We start from the raw sequence: 19,800 nt of genomic DNA, 5'->3' as shown, positions 1-19,800 counted from the left end.
CCAACTTTAAGGGCGTTTAAATGGTCATTGGATAAACATATGGAGAATAATGGGTTTGTGCAGGTTAGATGGGCTTCAGTTTGGTTTCACAGGTCAGCGCAACATCGAGAGTCGAAGAGCCTGTGATGTTCTATGTTCTATATTAACTTCCATTACGAACCAATGCAAATGTGATGTTGAACCTGTGCTGTAAAATTATATGAGAGGGTATTAACTCTTGGCCTATGTATTTTGGTGAACCTTAGTAAACAGACTTTACACTATTTCAAGGTGATATATTGTGAAATTTGGAGTCCTAATGCATGTATATGTAATAGTGGGTTACTTGCAACCCAAATATACTTGATTCAGTGATATAACTGAGGGGAGATGAGCAAGAGATAAAATCTCTATGCACCTAAATATAAAGAAATGACATGACAAAAATAGTCTATTTTTCCCATCCAGTCCCTTATAATATTAATGAACAATGCACCAGAATCCAAATCCGATAAGTAATTTTCCAAGAAGAAAGAAATTCTTTATTTCCACTCCCTTCAAACGCCTATTGAAGCTATTCCTAAACATTGGCTTAGAGTCTTAACGAGGAAGCCATTCAGCCCATCAATTTCATGGTGGAATGTTTCTGACTCTGGTATTCTATCGCACAACCTCTAACAATAAAAAATACACCTGTTTCTGCTCCTAAATTTTGGAAGTGCTTCAAGAAAACCAATATTCCAAGGCAAGCATTTATTTTTGCTCAGGTATGTAACATGCATTTTTCCATTTCTTCGACAGCCCTACAGAATGCCAGTATTTTCTCAGTGAACTCGGGGAATTGTATAAATCACTTCCCTATCAGCATGTTCCAGACCTACAGTGGAGAAACAGAGCAAGAACTAGTGCCCGAGGACTGTGAATTGAACTCTCACTGCCAGGGATTGGAACTAGAACTGTGTTGTGCAAATGGGAGCTTCAGCAAATGTGTCCGATTTCAGAGTCAAGGTGCGTGTCAAATGCAAAAGAAAATAAAACAAAGGGCCTGTGTTCATGTTCAACATCATACTTTATTCTTTTATTGGAAATGCTTTCCTGATTTGCAAGCACAATGTTAAGATGCAGATGGTTAAAAATAGGATTCCTAAAGTTCCAGGGTGATCCTTTCACTTGTTGATTCTCGATGTGAATTCTGCCTAAACTGATTGTAAAATCTGCTGTGAGATAAGCTTTTTCTTACTGTATGTAGAATTTTTCTTTCAGTTTTTTAGATTGCTTTACGTCTGAGCAAGCACAGGTTTACAGCACAATGCTGCCTCCAGTCTGGCATTTAATTGGCATCCACTCACAGAGGCTGCTGTGGTCAGTGCAAACATTGTCACTGAATGTAGCTCTCAGGTTGGAGTTGAGGTACATTGATTAGATTAGAGTGAGATTTACTCTGTATCTATCCAGATATATACCTGAATTTGCTTGCCTGATGTTAAATATTTTTCATGGGAAAGTGTTTCATTTTACAGCTGTATTTCCTCTGAAGTTGACAAGTACAAGTTTGGGAAAAAAGTTGTTAACTGCAAAGGTTAAGAGTGCAAGGTGTAAACTCCAATGCACAGTGGAGAGTACATCGTTGTTTTACTCAATTCAATTCAATTTAATTCAATTCAGCAGAGGAACAACTCTTTGGCCCACCAAGCCTGCGCAGATTCCTAATCCTTATTTAAACCTATTACTTATTGCCCATGCACAGTTTCTTTTATCTCTCTATTTGCGTCCATTCGTGTCTATCAAGATATGCCTTAAATGTTGCTAATGTGCCTGCTTCTATCACATATTTTTGTTTACCAAAATAAATATAGTCAAACATGAGTTGAAATTATTGTTATCTAGCTCTGAGCCAAGTGGTACTATGAATAAGAACCCAAGACATCACATCCAATCCTATTTATCAACAGTTGTATTGGCTTATGGTCTCCACAAGCTCAGAAAGAATTTATTTCATAACTATTGGTGAAGCCATTAATTTTAATTACTCAGATTTTTCTCTGCTTAACAAGGAAGATTACAAAATTCCAGGGATATTGTTGAAATTTTCCACATAATGACTTTTAAAAATATTCCCTCTGGCCTTGAGCAATGTTAGAAAAGTCAGATTGTCCCTGCTGTTCTTTCGTTCCTTTAGACTTTGGTTGGACATCCTGTCCTGAAAGATTGATGTCCTAGAAATTGAATGAATATTACATACCACTGCCAGATGCCTATTTTGCAGAGGAGATAGTTAAAATAGAGTTGGTGCCCAGCCCATCATTTTCCCGTTCTCACCCAAACCCAGCTCCATAATGTAGGGTGGGGGTTACCAAAATTGGCAGCCTCCCCTCCACAAGTAAATAAAGAATTAAGCATCAATTGAACTTGTTTAAAGCACAATTGACCCTAACATTACATTGTCAATGCCATAATATGGTTGGCATAGGTGTAAGCTGGCAGCCCTGTATTTACAAAAAAATGTTTTTCAAACTTTGGGAAGGAAAGTTTTTGAGGGTGCCCTTTTCACAATGTGAGCATTCACCAGAAGATAGTAATCCACCTTCATCCTCCCCATCTGGACTTTTAATTGCACCTGCACCCTGTCCTTCCCATCCTGATGTGGCTAAACTCTCCCTTTCAAACACTTACCTAGATCTGAGATTCCAATAGGTCTTTTTTCAGCTTGAGACTGGTTACAGCACCGGCAGCGCTCATCCCAGAGCTCTGATGTTGCTGACAACTCCAGAGGGTGAACCTCACCATAATGTGGAAGCCCAACTCTGTACGAATCTAGTCCACCCGCAGCACATCATGGCTGCAGGATATCCCTTTTCTGGATTCCGAGTTCCCTTCTATGTGAGGCATGCTATCTACTATCAATACCAACCACCAACCACCAACCATCCCTGTTCCATGAATTTATGTCCCTTGTCGTAATGTTGTTATATTAGAGAATTCATGAACTTTGGCCCAGAATCAATGAAGGGACGATGTGAATTTTAATGAAAGTTTGAGCAAATTGCATTTCCTCATTGTTTCACCTCTTGTCACTTTTGTTGGTACATGTTCTGAGGCAGGGAGGCATTGGATAAATAATGGTGACTTGCCGTAGTGCAGTGTATACAGGTCCCAATTGCTGGAAAGATATTAAGCTTAGACAGTAAGAAATTTATCACTCCTGCAACATCAGTGAGGAAACATACTTACAAGGAGCTTGTGTTAGAATATCAATGTTGAATCCTTTGTGTGGATATAGTGTTATCTCTCTAACCTCTGCTCCCTTCAAGCACAGCTCCATATTGTGAGTATATGGTCAGTGAGTTTATCTTACGGTCCTGTTTGAGCTGTGATAATTGACCAAGTGAACATCATAAGTGAGCTTTGACAGTGAGCGTTGATATTCATTCAAGAGTCAGAGCATCAAAGCTAAATTTGAATCTATTTACATGGTGGGCAAGCTTTCTCGTATTAGTCACTTGACAGAGATCAGGAATGGAAATTTCAATCAATCTGTAGACGTACAATGAATGGCTTTCTTCTGCATATTCTTTGATTGTAACTCAGCCTCCACAATCCAATGAACCCGATCCATGTGAACGAGCTTCTGAACGGATGTTGTCATTCACCAAAGTTTATTTTTACTCAAATGTTTTAGGTCTATTTATCTTGCATCGTGTTGAAACTGCACTATTTGATGGAACATAAAATTGTTATGATATCTCCTTTCCAAACCTTTAACCTCAATAGGAAAGAAAAATAGAGCTGATAATTTATACCCTTGTGGACTCAATATTGAGTTCATCAATTCCAAACCATAATGTATTTCCTCCATTTTGTTCCTTTTCATTTGGAAGGTTGGGCTTTAATTTTTGTTTCTTTTCAATTTCAGATGGCATCTTTACATCATTCTGCCATTCACACCTCTTTTAGTCATTTTGCTTGACCCATTGCTGTTTCCTTTGGCCTTACTGTTTATTTTCTCCTGTTTTTCACCCTCTGTCAGACCTATCCCACCCTTCAGTCTTCTACTTGATTAAAAGATACTACCTTTCTACCTTTGCCAACTCTAATAAAAGGACATGGACCTGTAACATTAACTCTGTTTTTCTCTCACTGCTGATGCTTTCAGACTAGATTTTCATTCTCTCAGCTGATGGTACCACTTGACAATTCAGTTTCTTGACTTGGCAGATCACAAATTTTATTTTTGCAATTTGGTTCCATGATGGTCAGTTGCTGAACATTTTCACAAAAAGTTGCCAATCTAATTTTTAAAATAATTTTCTTTTATTAAGAAAAAATAGATTTTTAAATATTACAACAAATACAAAAGAATGCAATTCAAAACAGTACAAAAATAGTACAAAACTAAACTCAAATAATAAAAAAAATTCCCCAACCCACCCCTAATGCGAATGTATAAACATATATGGAGAAGTATAAAATTAAAAAAAAACCCTAAACTAGCTATTTAACTAACTAAATAAATACCTAACAACAAACAAATAAATATTAATAACTCAGCCCAGCCAAACAAAACACTCATACATTCACAGTTCCTCCTCCCTGGATATTGGTCTCATGAAACATACTCGTTACGGCTATATAAAAGCCCTTGTTAGTGTGGCAGATAAATCTGTGTTCAGGTATTTCAAAAAGGGTTGCCATGTCTTGTAAAAATTCTCAGTTTTGTGGTGTACCATATTTGCGAGAAAATCCAGGGGAATATGATCCATAACGATCTTCCGCCAACCCGACAGGCCTGGGGGTTTCTCGGATATCCAACCTAGCAAGATATTCTTCCTTGCACAGAACGTAAGAATATTGAAAAGTTTTTTCTTATGCGCGTCTGCAGGAAATACAATGGGTAGGCCCAAAAGGAGCGAAATAGGGTCCTTCTCCACCCCTACATCTAAAATCCTCTCCATTGCACCCACCACAGCGCTCCAATATGTTTGAAGCCTGTCACAAGACCAAAGACAATGGGTAAGACAGCCCGGGCACACCTTGCACTTGGGACATGCTGAAGATACCCCTGGTTTAAATTTTGACAAACGGTCTGGGGCTAAGTGGACCCTGTGGAGAATCTTCAACTGTAAAGCATGGGTCCTATTGCAAATTGATATCTTCCTTGCATTCTCCCAAATATCCTCCCATGCCTCTGAAGAAACTTCAACACCCAGCTCTCTTTCCCACATCTTGCAGAGTCGATCAGACTCATCTGAGGTTGGCACCCCCCAGTTGGTGATATAAAGTACTGACAGAGAGTGTTAATTGATCGAAGGACATCATTACATCTCCCTCAAATAAATCACCCATGCAAGACATACTCCAAGCTGCCCAACGTTTAAATCCTGAATCTATCTACCCGGTTGAAAACCCAGCATACCCATTAAAGGTGTAAACAAAGATGTTTTGCCAATATTACCTTCCCTCTGCCGAATTGCCCTCCATGTTTTAACAGTATTGATGACTATTGGGTTATGGCAATATTCCCTAACTGTCCTCATCTTGTCCAAAAACAGAAAACTGGTAAGGGGGCACCTTGCCTGGGAGGCTTCAATATCTAGCCATATTGAAAGAGGGTCCCCACAAACCCAATCACTCACGTAGGTCAAAAGCGATCTTAATTGATAATTTTTAATGTCCGGAAGGTCTACTCCCCCCAATCTGTGAGGCAACTGCAGCTTGGCTAATTTAATGAGGGGCCGTTTACGGTGCCAGATAAAGGAGCTGAACCAACCGTTCAGTCTTCTGAGTGTTTGCTTATTGAAAATCAGGGGAAGCATCCGTATAGGATATAGCAAACAAGGGAGAATATTCATCTTAATAAGCGCTATCCGACCCAACCATGAGACTGGAAGTGCCTCCCATCTTTGGAGATCTTGTTTTTCAAATAATTGAGTAAACTTGGCTTTGAACAGCCAATCTAGAACTGGAGTAATGAATGTGCCCAAATACACAAAACCCCCCTTGTGACCACCTAAATGGGAATCTATAGTTACTCTCAAGAGCCAACTCTTTCGTAAGACCACCCATAGGCATAGCCTCTGATTTAGCAAAATTAATCTTATACCCTGAAAAAGCGCCAAACGCGTGAATGCATTGTATCAGGCAAGGCACTGAAACTGCTGGATTTGTCAAGAAAATTAGAACATCGTCTGCATACAGCGAGATCTTATGTAATTTTGACCCCACTTCTGGAGCTGATGTATTGAGATCCCCATGAATGGCCTCTGCCAACGGTTCAATCACTAACGTAAAAAGTAATGGCTGCCCCTAGAAATATTAAAATTGCTTGATCGTACCCCGTTGGTAATGACCGCAGCGAGAGGTACACTGTAGAGAACCTTTACCCATCTTATGAAATCTTCGCCCAGACCAAGCCGGTCGAGAGTATAGAAAAGGTACAGCCACTCAACTTGGTCAAATGCCTTCTCTGCATCTAAATAAATCACCAATCCCTGTATTGACTGCTGTTGGCATGCTTGAATTACGTTAAACAGCCTCCTAACATTATTGGAGGATCTGCAACCCTTTATGAAGCTCGTCGGATCCTCTTTAATAATAGAAGGTAACACACTCTCCAGTCTTAATGCGAGAGCCTTCGAGAGGATCTTAAAGTCCACATTTAAGAGTGAGATGGGCCTGTATGAAACACAGACTTCCGGATCCTTCCCTTTTTTAAGGATAAGTGAAATATTGGCCTCTCTCAAAGATGGTGAGAGACAATCATGACTGTATGAATCATTAAACATATTCAGCATCGGGCCTGACAGTATACTTATAAATTCCTTATAGAATTCACTGGGAAGTCCATCAGGACCAGGCGCCTTTTCACTCTGAAGCTGCCTCACCCATCCTTTGGTATGTCCTAACTTAGAAATTTAAAATGTACATCTTAACCACCGCCAGACATAGTTTGAACCAAATTATTATCAATAGAGGAAAAAAAAGGAGAAAAACAAAGCTCCAATTGGATTTCCTCCATTTCTTTTACAGAATGATAAATGCATACCCAAGCAACAATATTTATACATACTATAATTGTTTAAATTAGGTTAGTTTGGCCACAAAGTCTCTTGCCTTCTCCGATGTGTCAAAGAGATGCATGGATCTATCTAAGGTGATCTGAAGCACTGCCGGATATCTCAGGGAGTACTGAATCCCAAGCTCCTTCAGTCTTCTCTTGACACCATCATACAATTTTCATTTCTGGATCACTGCCGCTGAAAAGTCTGAAAAAATAGGATCTTAGACCCCTCGTAAATTAGGCCCTTTGGATCCTTCCCCTGGAGTCTGGAAGCCTCCATGACTCACTCCTCATCTGGGAATGATGGAACCGCACCAGGAAAGGACAAGGGTGTTGACCCAGACCCGACCTCCGTGCTGCAACCCAGTGAGCCCTCTCTATCTTCAATCCTCTCATGCCAGTCTCCAAGTCAAGGAATTTCGGAAGCCAATCTTCAACAAATTCCACAGGCCGCTCACCTTCCTTACCCTCAGGCAGACCGATGATCCGAATGTTTTTTCTCCTGCCCCTGTTTTCAAGATCATCCACTTGGTCACGCAAATTATGAACCTGCGTCTTCAGGGCTTGGATCTCATCCTTGAATGAACTGGCATCAACTTCCACCACTGTGACCCTGTGCTCCACCTCATCCGTCCTCTTCTCCCAGCTTCTGCAGCATGAGAGAGACTGGAACCAGCTTCTCTTCAATCTGTTTCCCCAGCATCTCGCAAAATTTTGAGAGCTGGTTCACCAGATCCTGGAGAGTAATCAACTCTGAGGCTGCTGCAGGCTGAGCTGCAGACCTGACCTCGGATGCTCCTCCTCCCTTTTTAGGCATTTCTGGACAGCTGAAAATACAGGTAAGTCAATTTTTAAATGCTTCTTGGGGCTCCACAATCTTTCCAACGCCCCAAGAAATCCTGATGACCTGGGTTGGGCGGGTTAGAGGACCGTCTTGCTCCTGCTGCGATGCGAAGCTCTGCAGTGTGATCTTCTCAGATCGCCGCCATCTTAGATCCCCCTCGCCAATCTAATTTTAACAAAGCAACATAGCTTGATTACACAGAAGAAAGAGAAAAATAAAAGCTAAAACAATTTGGAAAGATCATATCATAACCAGCAAAAAGGAGTATTCAACCATTTTTCTCAGCAATATCCATCGCAGCACTCAAACCCAATGAAGCATCATGTCTATCTTCAGTCTTTAATTTCTTACTGGACTGCTGAGGTCAGTCAGTTTCCTTCTGTGGTATTTTGCACATTTGTTAGAGTCTCTCCAACCGTCCTTGAGATACATAGACAGAAGTCAAGATTAGAGTGGTGGTGGAAAAGCACAGTAGGTCAGGCAGCATCCGAGGAGCAGGAAAATCGACATTTCGGGCAAAAGCCCTTCATCAGGAAACTGATGAAGGTGGCTGATAGGACACACCCGCACCAATCAACCCCACCGCCCCATGGCCGAACATTTCAACTCCCCCTCCCACTCTACCGAGGATATGCAGATCCTGGGCCTCCTCCACTGCCACTCCCTCACCACCCGATGCCTGGAGGAAGAACGCCTCATCTTCCGCCTCGAAACACTTCAACCCCACGGCATCAATGTGGACTTCACCAGTTTCCTCATTTTCCCTCCCCCAACCTTACCCCGGTTCCAACCTGCCAGCTTAGCATCATCCTCATGACCTGTCCTACCTGCCAATCTTCCTTCCCACCGATCCGCTCCATCCTCCTCTCTGATCTATCACCTTCATCTCCACCTCCATCCTCCTATTGCACTCTTAGCTACCTTCTCCCCAGCACCTCCCCCCTCCCATTTATCTCTCCATCCCCGAGGTTTCCAGCCTCATTCCTGACGAAGGGGTCCCGCCCGAAATATCTATGTTCCTACTCCTCGGATGCTGCCTGACCTGTGGTGCTTTTCCAGCATCACTCTAATTTTGACTCTGATTTCCAGCACCTTCAGTCCTCACTTTTGCCTATACACAGACAAAAACTAACTCACTGCCTTTTGTCACTGAATTCTAAGAAAACAATCAGGGCTTTTCCAGCGACTTTGAACACTTTGAAACTGCAAATCAGCACATCTGAAGATATTTGGATCAGTACACAAATAGGAAAGGTTTGGAGGGATATGGGCCAGGAGCAGACAGGTAGAACTAGGTTAGTTTGGGATTATGTTCGATTAGGCTGGTTGCACTGAAGGGCTTGTTTCTGTGCTGTATGATTCTATGATCCTATGAATCACTTCTTCTGAACTGATCTTGCTTCTGCCCTATGGCCTCTGGCCTCCGGCCTCCAGCCTCTGGCTCCTGGCGCCTGCCTGCTGGCCTCTCCATCTGGATGTAAGAGGTTATTTAGATTACAGGACAACTTATCTGGTCATTTAACTTAACTCACATGATTTTTTGGAAATGCTGTTTGGCCTGTTTGAAGAAAGAATTTCTGATTCTTAAAAATAAGTCACTTTTACAGAACTGAAAAGCAAAAACCCATTTACCTCTTCTTCAGATCATAATGTTGATAATATATGAAACTTTAACACAGTATTTTCAGTTTTTGTTTGAGATTTAATCTTTCTGTTTTACAGTTGGAATTGACTACTACCTTGGATGGGTAAAACTGAAGATAAACGAATTTGAGTTGGACACAAACTACAGTGGTTGGGATTACTTCGACCTATTAAGAAATGCCAGTAGTTGGGTATGTAAAACCACTGAACATATATTCCTGAATGCTCAGTAGGAATATATAATTGTGATTTTTGTCCAAGAAACTCAATTTGGAGATGGAAATAAATTTTAAAAACATTCTTTTCTTCAGTTTAATTTTCTTTTTCTCTTTTGCTTTGGCTGAGTGTTACCCTGTGCAGAGAGTAATTCCCACGCACAGGAACAGCTCGCTGGTTAAGTGAGTTGGTAGATAGAGTAGACCAGAGGAAAATATTAACTTATAATTTAACAGGTATGCTAGAAAAGCAGCATATTATTTCAATGGAGACAGGTTGCAGAACTCTGAAGCATAATGAATGGAAAGGTGATAGCATAGTGGTATTATCGCTGGACTGTTAATCCAGAGACTGAGTTAATGTTCTGGGCACTCAGGTTTAGATCCCACCACGGCAGATGGTGGAAATTGAATCCAATAAAATGAAAATATGGAATTAAGTGTGTAATAATGACGATGAAATCTTTGACGATTGGGGAAAAACCCATCCTGTTCGTGAATGTACATTGGGGGAGGAAATCTGTCATCTTGATCCAGTCTGGCCTACATGTGATTCCAGACTCATAACAATGTGATTGACTCTAAAAACTGCCCTATGAGCAATAAATACTGGCCTAACCTATGACTCCCTCATCTTGTGAATGAATAAAAGAATAATACAGGTAACTGGTCCGTGAGTCCGAATCACAAATTTAGAATGCTAGGTAAGTAATTAAAATGGCAAATGATGACCAGGCTATCATTGCTGTTTATTAAAAACAGCCATCCAGTAAGTAAGCTACCATCCTTGTTTAGTCTGTGACTCCAGACCCATAACAATGTGTTTAAGTCTTAACTGCCCTCTGGGACAGGCAGTAAATGCTGGCCTGTGACATCCTAATCCGGTGAATGAATTTTTAAAAAGTCACTGACACTGTTCCATGTCCCATATTTACACACATGCCTTTTCTTCCTTCTTTATTCTTACATGGATGTATCACTGGTCAGGCTGCCATTCCGAATTTCCTTTGAGAAGGTGCCCCTTGGGGCATAGGTGCACCCTCAGTGCATTAGCGAGGGTGATCTGGAATCTCCGATGACAGAGAAGAAATGGCAATAAAGTTCCAAGACATGATGGTGTGTGACTTGGAGGGTAGCTTGCAGGTGTTGGTGTCCCTATATGTCTGCTGCCCTGGTTCCTCTCGGTGGTCGAGATTGCAGATTTGGGAGATGCTGTTGAAGCAGCCTTGATGAGTTGCTGCTGTGTATCTTGTGTACAATACAAACTGCACTGACTGTGCATTGCTGGAGGGTGTGAATATTTTAAAGAGTGCTTGAAGAGGCACAGATCAAATGATCTAGTTTGTGCTGGATGGTATTGAGCTCTTTCATGTTGTCAATCCTGCATAGGACACAAAACAAAACTTTTCACTGTATCTCGGTACATGTGACAATCAAAGATCCAATCCAATCCAATCAAATCACATTCCTGACTTGGGAAGTCAGAAGATTAGTTACTCACTGCAGAATAGTCATCCTGTGGCTTCCTTTGGTAACCATTTTATTAATATGGCTGACTCAGTTCAATTTCTGGTCAGTGGCAATCTCTAGGTATTGATTCAGAAATTGTAATACCATTTAAGATGAAAGGGAGATGCTATAGATTCTTTCATTATGAAGGTGGTCATTATCTGGCATTGGTGTGGTATGATTTAATCCAAATAAAGGTGTATTGATCTCATTAGCATTTCTTACTGCAAATAAAAAGGAAATGGATTTATTTCTGTAGAGCTTTTCATGACATCAGGATGTCCCTCGATGGTTTACAGTCAATTGGATGTTTTCAAAGTGGAGTCATGGGTGCAGAGTCATAGGAAATACAGCAGACAATTCGGGTCTTGAAGGACTCCATAAACTGCAATATTTTAACTGTTTTATTAATGCTGGTGGAGGACTAGGACACCAGGAATAAGTTCTCTGTTCTTCAAATTAGTGCCATTGGATCATTTAGGTTCATATCAGAGGCTGATTGAAAACTGAGTTAATGTCTCATTCAAATTTCAACACCTCCAATAGTACGGGACTTTCTCAGTACTGCCTGAAGTATTTTGAGTTTAGGTCTTTAATTGGGACTTGAATTGATAATCTTCTAGCCAAGTGTTGTGAAGCTAATTTTACTTGCCTGTTTTCCATTGAGTAGTTCACATTTGACCACCATTAGGGGAGGAGATTTTGCAGGGGAAGAATAATTTCTGGGCTATGCTAGGAAAGAATAGTGCTATGATGATTCCAGAAGCAGGAACCAACATTATGAGCAAAGAATCAGAAAGTTAGGCTTGATGGATTGAGGCTTAACTTTGTGCAATAGTGTATAACAGATAATAGTGATTCATCAGGTGATGGATTCAATCTCCATGACAGAGATTTGAGCACAAAAATGAAGGTCAGTACTGCCATTGCAGTGGGAATGCTGCCCTGTCAGAGGTGCCATCTTTTAGCTGGGACATTAAACCTGGAGCCTGTCTACTCACTCAGGTGGATTTTAATTTTATTCTTTTATGGGATGTGGGAATGTGGGAATCAATACAAGCCTAACATTTGTTATCATCACTGATTACCCTTGAACCGAGTAGCTTTTCAGGTGATGGTAGAAGAGTCAACCACATTGCTCCGGGTCTCAAACCATGTGTAGGCTGGACCAGGCAAAAAACAGCAGATTTCCTTTTCTAAAGGACATTTTTGAATCAGATGGAATTTTATTTAAAAAATGATGGTAGCCAATGTGGTGAGCTAGCTTAATATTCCAGATAGTTGACAGAATTTAAATTCCACCAACAGTCATTGGAAGAAGAGAACATCGAATATGGAACATTACAGCACAGTAAAGGCCCTTCAGCTCTTGATGTTGCGCTGACCTGTGAAACCAATCTGAAGCCCATCTAACCATCTAAGGGCATGCAGCCTGTTGAGTCCGATCCACCATCCAATGTGATCATGTCAGATCAAACAAGTTAATGGCTTTTACCCACACTATCTTCAAAACCCTTTATGTCATTGGTAATCAGCAATCTATCAGTTTCTACTTTAAACATACTGAGAAACTAAACTTCCAGAGCCCTCTGAGTTGGAGAATTCTAAAGGTACACAACCCTATTAGTGAAAGGTTTTCTCATCTGGTCCGAAATGGCATGCTTTTCAATTTGAAATTGTGACCCCTGTTTCTGGACTCTCCACCTGTGAAATATCTCACCTGCAGATACCCTGTCTATCTCTTTAAATATTTTGTAGGTATCAATGATATCATCTCTCATTTTTAAAAACTCTTGAGAATACAGGCCCAGTTTGCCAACCTTTCTTCGGTCGAACAGTCCCTCCATCTGAGGAACAAATCTGTTGTCTCTTTGTTGCACTTTCTCTCTTGTAATCATTTCTTTCCTGAGATAAGGAAAGCATCTTTAGGACACCACAGCTCAATCTTTTCTGAAGTGAAGAGATCAAAATTGCACTCAGTCCTCCAGATGCAGTCTAACTGAGCTGCTATATCTTTGACGCAAGACTTCACAATTCCTGTACCAAACTCCTCTGACAGTAAAGGCTTTCCTCAGCTCCTTATCATTCTACTGAATGTGCCTGTGCTGACTCTTTAGTAGAGCTGTCTAATTTGTCCCACTGGAAATGTGTTGCTGGAAAAGCGCAGCAGGTCAGGCAGCATCCAGGGAACAGGAGAATCGACGTTTCGGGCATAAGCCCTTCTTCAGGAATGGGGAAAGTTGGTCCAGCAGGCTAAGATAAAAGGTAGGGAGGAGGGACTAGGGGGAGGGGCGTCAGAAATGTGATAAGTGGAAAGAGGTCAAGGTGAGGGTGATAGGTCAGACTGGGGTGGGGGCGGAGAGGTCGGGAAGAAGATTGCAGGTTAGGAAGGCGGTGCTGAATTCGATGGATTTGACTGAGACAGGGTGGGGGGAGGGGAAATGAGGAAACTGGTGAAATCCGAGTTCATCCCTTGTGGTTGGAGGGTTCCTAGGCGGAAGATGAGGCGTTCTTCCTCCAACCGTTGTTTTGTTGTGGTCTGACGATGGAGGAGTCCAAAGACCTGCATATCCTTGGTGGAGTGGGAGGGGGAATTGAAATGTTGAGCTACAGGGTGGTTGGGTTGGTTGGTCCGGATGTCCCAGAGGTGTTCTCTGAAACGCTCCGCAAGTAGCCGGCCTGTCTCCCCAATATAGAGGAGGCCACATCGGGTGCAGAGGATGCAATAGATGATGTGTGTGGAGGTGCAGGTGAATCTGTGGCGGATATGGAAGTTTCCTTTGGGGCCTTAGAGGGAGGTGAGGGGGGAGGTGTGGGCGCAAGTCTTGCACCTCCTGTGGTTGCAGGGGAAGGTGCCGGGAGTGGAGGTTGGGTTGGTGGGGGGTGTGGATCTGACGAGGGAGTCACGGAGGGAGTGGTCTTTACGGAATGCTGATAGGGGAGGGGAGGGAAATATATCCTTGGTGGTGGGGTCCGTTTGGAGATAGCGGAAATGACGGCGGATGATGCGCTGTACGTGGAGATTGGTCGGGTGGTAGGTGAGGACCAGTGGGGTTCTGTCCTGGTGGCGGTTGGAGGGGCGGGGCTCAAGGGCGGAGGAGCGGGAAGTGGAAGAGATGCGGTGGAGGGCATCGTCGACCACGTCGGGGGGGAAATTGCGGTCCTTGAAGAAGGAGGCCATCTGGGTTGTGCGTTTTTGGAACTGGTCCTCCTGGGAGCAGATGCGGCGGAGTCGAAGGAATTGGGAGAATGGGATGGCGTTTTTACAGGGGGCAGGATGGGAGGAGGTGTAGTCCAGGTAGCTGTGGGAGTCGGTCGGTTTGTAGTAGATGTCCGTGTTGATTCGGTCACCTGAGATAGAAATAGAAAGGTCGAGGAAGGGGAGGGAGGAATCTGAGACTGTCCAGGTGAATTTGAGGTCGGGGTGGAAGGTGTTGGTGAAGTGGATGAACTGTTCAACTTCCTCGTGGGAGCACGAGGCGGCACCGATACAGTCATCGATGTAGCGGAGGAAAAGGTGGGGGGTGGGGCCAGTGTAGTTGCGGAAGATGGATTGTTCCACATATCCTACGAAGAGGCAGGCATAGCTGGGGCCCATGCGGGTGCCCATGGCTACTCCTTTCGTTTGGAGGAAGTGGGAGGATTGGAAAGAGTTGTTCAGGGTGAGGACCAGTTCCGTCAGTCGAAGGAGGGTGTCAGTGGAAGGGTACTGGTCGGTACGGCGGGAAAGAAAGAAGCGGAGGGCTTTGAGTCCTTCGTGATGGGGGATGGAGGTGTACAGGGACTGGATGTCCATGGTGAAAATAAGGCGTTGGGGACCTGGGAAGCGAAAATCAAGGAGCAGGTGGAGGGCATGGGTGGTGTCCCGAACGTAGGTGGGGAGTTCTTGGACTAAGGGGGACAGGACGGTGTCAAGGTATGCGGAGATGAGTTCGGTGGGGCAGGAGCAGGCGGAGACAATGGGTCGGCCGGGGCAGTCAGGTTTGTGGATTTTGGGCAGGAGGTAGAATTTGTCCCACTCCCCAACTCCTTTCTTCAAAGCTTAATGTTTGCTTCCCCTTATGCATTTAGTCAGTTGCTCTTTGAATATTATTATTATTGAATCCACTTTCATTGTTCATTTAGTGAAGTTCGATTTGAACAACGTATCATATTGAAAAAACGTTTCCCCATATCATTTCTGGTTTTATGGTTAAACACCTTACAATACATGGGACTTGGTTACTAACCACAGTGCCATTGGAATATGTGAAAATGTGTTCCATTTGATTTATGTCATTGCAGCCCAGTACAAAAGAAAAAACATTCCAAGAGTGTTCCCACATTAGGTGGCATGGTGTCTCAGCAGTTAACACTGCTGCCTCACAGCGCTAGGGACCGGGTTTGATTCTAGCTTCGGGCGACAGTCTGTGTGGAGTTTGCACATTCTCCCACTTTATGCGTGGTTTTCCTCTGGGTGTTCTGGTTTTCTCCCATAATCCAAAGACGTGCCGGTCAGGTGAATTGGCTATGCTAAATTGCCTGTAGTGTTAATAGATGTGTAGGTTAGGTGCGTTAGTCAGGGGTAAATGTAGATTATTAGGGAATGGGTTTGGGTGGGATACTCTTTGGAGGGTAGGTGTGGACTTGTTGGGCTGAAGGGCCTGTTTCCACATTGTAGGGATTCTATAGATAACTCCTCTTTAAGCAATATTGGGGATCCCCTACCTCTGGCCACTCTCACTGAGAATTATAGAATCATGCACTACAAAAGAGGCTCTTCAGCCCATCCGGTCTGTACCACCAAAGCTGCACTGAATATACACCAATCCCACTTTATAATCATTTGCTCATTACTTTGAATGTTATGACATTTCAAGTGTTCATCCAAGTACTTTTAAAAGACTGTGAGGTTACCTGCCTCACAATCCCAGGTCCTGGCTCCAAACTTAAAAAGGAAGATGGTCAGCTCCAAAACAGAGCAACATCTGTTGCCCATTTCAGTAAATGTTTCAGGTCTATCTTTGGCCACAGGTAAAACTCTAGTGAATTGACAAATACAAAATAAAAGCAGAGGTGCTTCATATGCCTGGTTCCAGTAGGGGAGAAATGTGGGAACAATGCAGATGTCCTCCTCTGGAATCCCTTAAGTATCCCCTGGATTGATGGATCCCAGTTTGTAAATGTATGCTCTCGCTCTGAGTGGAGTTACCAAGCAAGTTAATGCAAATTAATGGCTTGCTGCCATTCTCTAGTCACAGTCACAACAGTGTCACTTAGCAATTAGTTGATGTTTCTATCCACACATTTTCATATTCTGTTATTATGTTCTAGCTGGAAGCTGCACTCCTAACACACGATGTATCTGATGCAAATATCCACGTCCTCTGCCCAGAGGCAACCTTTATAGATCAACAGTACCCAGTCCTTGGTTTTATGTTGGCAGTAAATCAGAGTTACAGTATCGATTGGCTCCAGCAAGGATTCCACATCTTAATTAATACCAGTGAATACGTATGTGATGTAAAACTTGGAGGTAAGATGATGTGGAGCAGGTCAGACTTTTGTTGTATGTGAATGTCTTCTGAGTTTTTAATCATATAGTTTTTTTTATCTCTAACTGTGTTTCCCCGATTTTCTCTCTCTGTCACATACGAGAATGTTTTTAAGCAACCCAGATCCATTCTTTGTTGAGGTTGGCTTTATCCCTGTTAATTGTTTTTTTTGCGCTGGATTATTTACATTACTTTTCCATTGTTACCTGAAACATTACTGTCCACCAAAATGGTGTTTTACTGACATTTTGATCCAATTGTCCCATCCCATTCCTCAGAGCCAGGTCCTGCAGTGCCTCCTTTCTTGTTGGACTGGAATCTGTAGCTGATGTAGGAAATGCTGCAGATCACATGTGATGGGTGACATGGCGTTTTGCTGGGGATCTCTATGACTCTATGACTAGAAACTCTTGCCCCCACTATCCTTTACACCACTAATTTCTAGGCTTGTATTTGGATAATAACTGTACAATTAGTGAAACTTAGATTATCTGAACGAAAAGGGGGCAGTATTTTGTTCAGTGATTGATTATTCGGTTAGTTGATTCAATGCCTCTCCTCTGGGGCTCAGAGTTTTCTGAAGTCTCTTTTTCCTCACCGTGCCTGCCTTACTTCCTCTCTCTGTCTCCGGGTTTGTTTCTGAGCAGACACACACTTGTGTGTGGGACCTGCAGCATTGCTGAAGCTTCCCAACACCTCACCTCCATGAGTTCAATGGGATTGACACAGTGAGCACTAGCTAATTCAGCACCTCACTCAGGAGACGAGGCAGCAGCACACTGAGTGAGAGCCCCTGTCTGCCCCCTCCCTGCACCCAACCCCTATCTACCCCCACAGCCCCCGCCCCTGTACAGGACAATGTTGGAGAGATTATCTGGGGAAAGGAGGTTTAGAGTCCACTTTTTTGTAGAGCTCCAGGGTGAGTGTGGGGAGACAGAGAGAGAGCAGGCGGTCAGTCATTTGGAGTCGGTGCCGGGGCTCATAGAGTCATAGAAGTGTACAGCATGGAAACAGACTCTTCAGTCCAACCCGTCCATGACGACCAGCTATCCCAACCCAATCTAGTCCCACCTGCCAGCACCCGGCCCATATCCCTCCAAATCCTTCCTATACACATACCCATCCAAATCCTTTTAAATGTTGCAACTGTACCAGCCTCCACCACATCCTCTGGCAGCTCATTCCATACACATACCACCCTCTGTGTGAAAACGTTGCCCTTAGGTCTCTGTTATATCGTTCCCCTCTCACCCTAAACCTATGCCCTCTAGCTCTGGACTCCCCACCCCAGGGAAAAGATTTTGTCTATTTATCCTATCCATGCCCCTCATAATTTTATAAACCTCTATAAGGTCACCCCTCAGCCTCCGACGCTCCAGGGAAAACAGCCCCAGCCTATTCAGCATCTCCCTATAGTTCAAACCATCCAACCCTGGCAACATCCTTGTAAATCATTTCTGAACCCTTTCAAGTTTCACAACATCTTTCCAACAGGGAGGAGACCAGAATTGCATGCAATATTCCAACAGTGGCCTAACCAATGTCCTGTACAGCTGCAACATGACCTCCCAAATACTGTACTCAATACTCCGGCCAAAAAGGAAAGCATACCAAACGCCTTCTTCACTATCCTCTCTATCTGCGACTCCATTTTCAAGGAGCTATGAACCTGCACTCTAAGGTCTCTTTGTTCAGCAACACTCCTTAGGACCTTACCATTAAGTGTATAAGTCCTGCTAAGTTTGCTTTCCCAAAATGCAGCACCTCACATTTATCTGAATTAAACTCCAATTGCCACTTCTCAGCCCATTGACCCATCTGGTCCAGATCTTGTTGTAATCTGAGGTAACCTTCTTCGCCGTCCACTGTATCTCCAATTTTGGTGTCATCTGCAAACTTACTAACTCTACCTCTTATGCTCGCATCCAAATCATTTATATAAATGACAAAAAGTAGAAGACCCAGCACCGATCCTTGTGGCACTCCACTGGTCACAGGCCTCCAGTCTGAAAAACACCCGTCCACCACCACCCTCTGTCTTCTACCTTTGAGCCAGTTCTGTATCCAATTGGCTAGTTCTCCCTGTATTACGTGAGATCTAACCTTACTAACCAGTCTCCCATGGGGAACCTTGTGGACTGTTATCGGCAGTATTTCAGTAAGCCGAGTTCACTTTTAATCACCGTAAACAAAAGACATGGTCAGTGTTGGAAACATCTCTTTGATGTAATGTTTCTATCGGGACCTTGAGATCTTCTTTGGATAATCTGAAATTCGGATAATTGATATTCGGACATTCGAGGTTCCTCTGTATTTGTGCACCTCTCTGTAATTTCTTTACAAATGTGTCTCTTTTCATCCTCCCCACTAGTTTGTGACTTTTACGCTACATTGAGCAATGTACTTGCTGTTTTTTCTTGTTCCTTGGCTCTAACCAAATTAATTTCGTTCTTGACCCCTTGAGAACATTATCTTTCTCTCGTACTGCAATTCTACTTAATCAATACTGCCACCTCTCCCCTTTCTCACCCTTTCCTACCTTTCCTGAACATCTTTATTTCAGGATTATTTAACACCCAATTCTGCCCATCCTTGTGTCTGCTTGTTATTATCACAACATCTTACTTCCACCTGCCAATTAGCACGGCAACATGACAATTTTATTTATCACATTCTGTACAATCGTATACATCTGCAGCTACGTTTATTAATCTTCATTACTTACTCCCTTAGTCTGACCCTTTCGATTCACTTACTATTCTATTACTACTTCTCTCTCCCAACATTTTGTATATCTTGGTATTCCTCTCTGATAGAAGGCTCCTCCCCACAGATCCCCAGTAACACAAGCAAAATGTTCTGCAGGGAACCTGTTCAGATGCAAACCATGTGGCCTGTACAGGTTACATCTTCCCCAGAGCTAGTTCCAATGTCTAAAAATCTAAAACCCTCCCTCTTCCCCAACCACCCATTGATCTGCCCTTGTCTTCCTATTTCTGTACCCCATTTACATGTGGC

At 43.0% G+C, this 19,800-nt stretch overlaps 1 protein-coding gene across 1 annotated transcript in view; it reads left to right on the top strand.

The window, feature by feature from the left end:
• The window catches only part of LOC122555580 (uncharacterized), a 132,622-nt gene that overhangs the window by 76,288 nt on the left and 36,534 nt on the right, over positions 1–19,800 (top strand). The window contains exons 14-16 of the mRNA XM_087992481.1: positions 781–987; positions 9,603–9,715; positions 16,562–16,763. Coding sequence (XP_087848607.1) covers positions 781–987; positions 9,603–9,715; positions 16,562–16,763 — 522 coding nt within the window. The remainder of the gene's footprint in view (positions 1–780; positions 988–9,602; positions 9,716–16,561; positions 16,764–19,800) is intronic.

This window comes from Chiloscyllium plagiosum, unplaced genomic scaffold (assembly GCF_037043375.1).
Source record: "Chiloscyllium plagiosum isolate Xiang-an unplaced genomic scaffold, Cpla_swu_hap1 HiC_scaffold_12, whole genome shotgun sequence".
NCBI classification, from domain to species: Eukaryota; Metazoa; Chordata; class Chondrichthyes; order Orectolobiformes; family Hemiscylliidae; genus Chiloscyllium; species Chiloscyllium plagiosum.
Note: the sequence above shows the minus strand (reverse complement) of the source record. Positions and strands in the feature narration are given on the sequence as shown.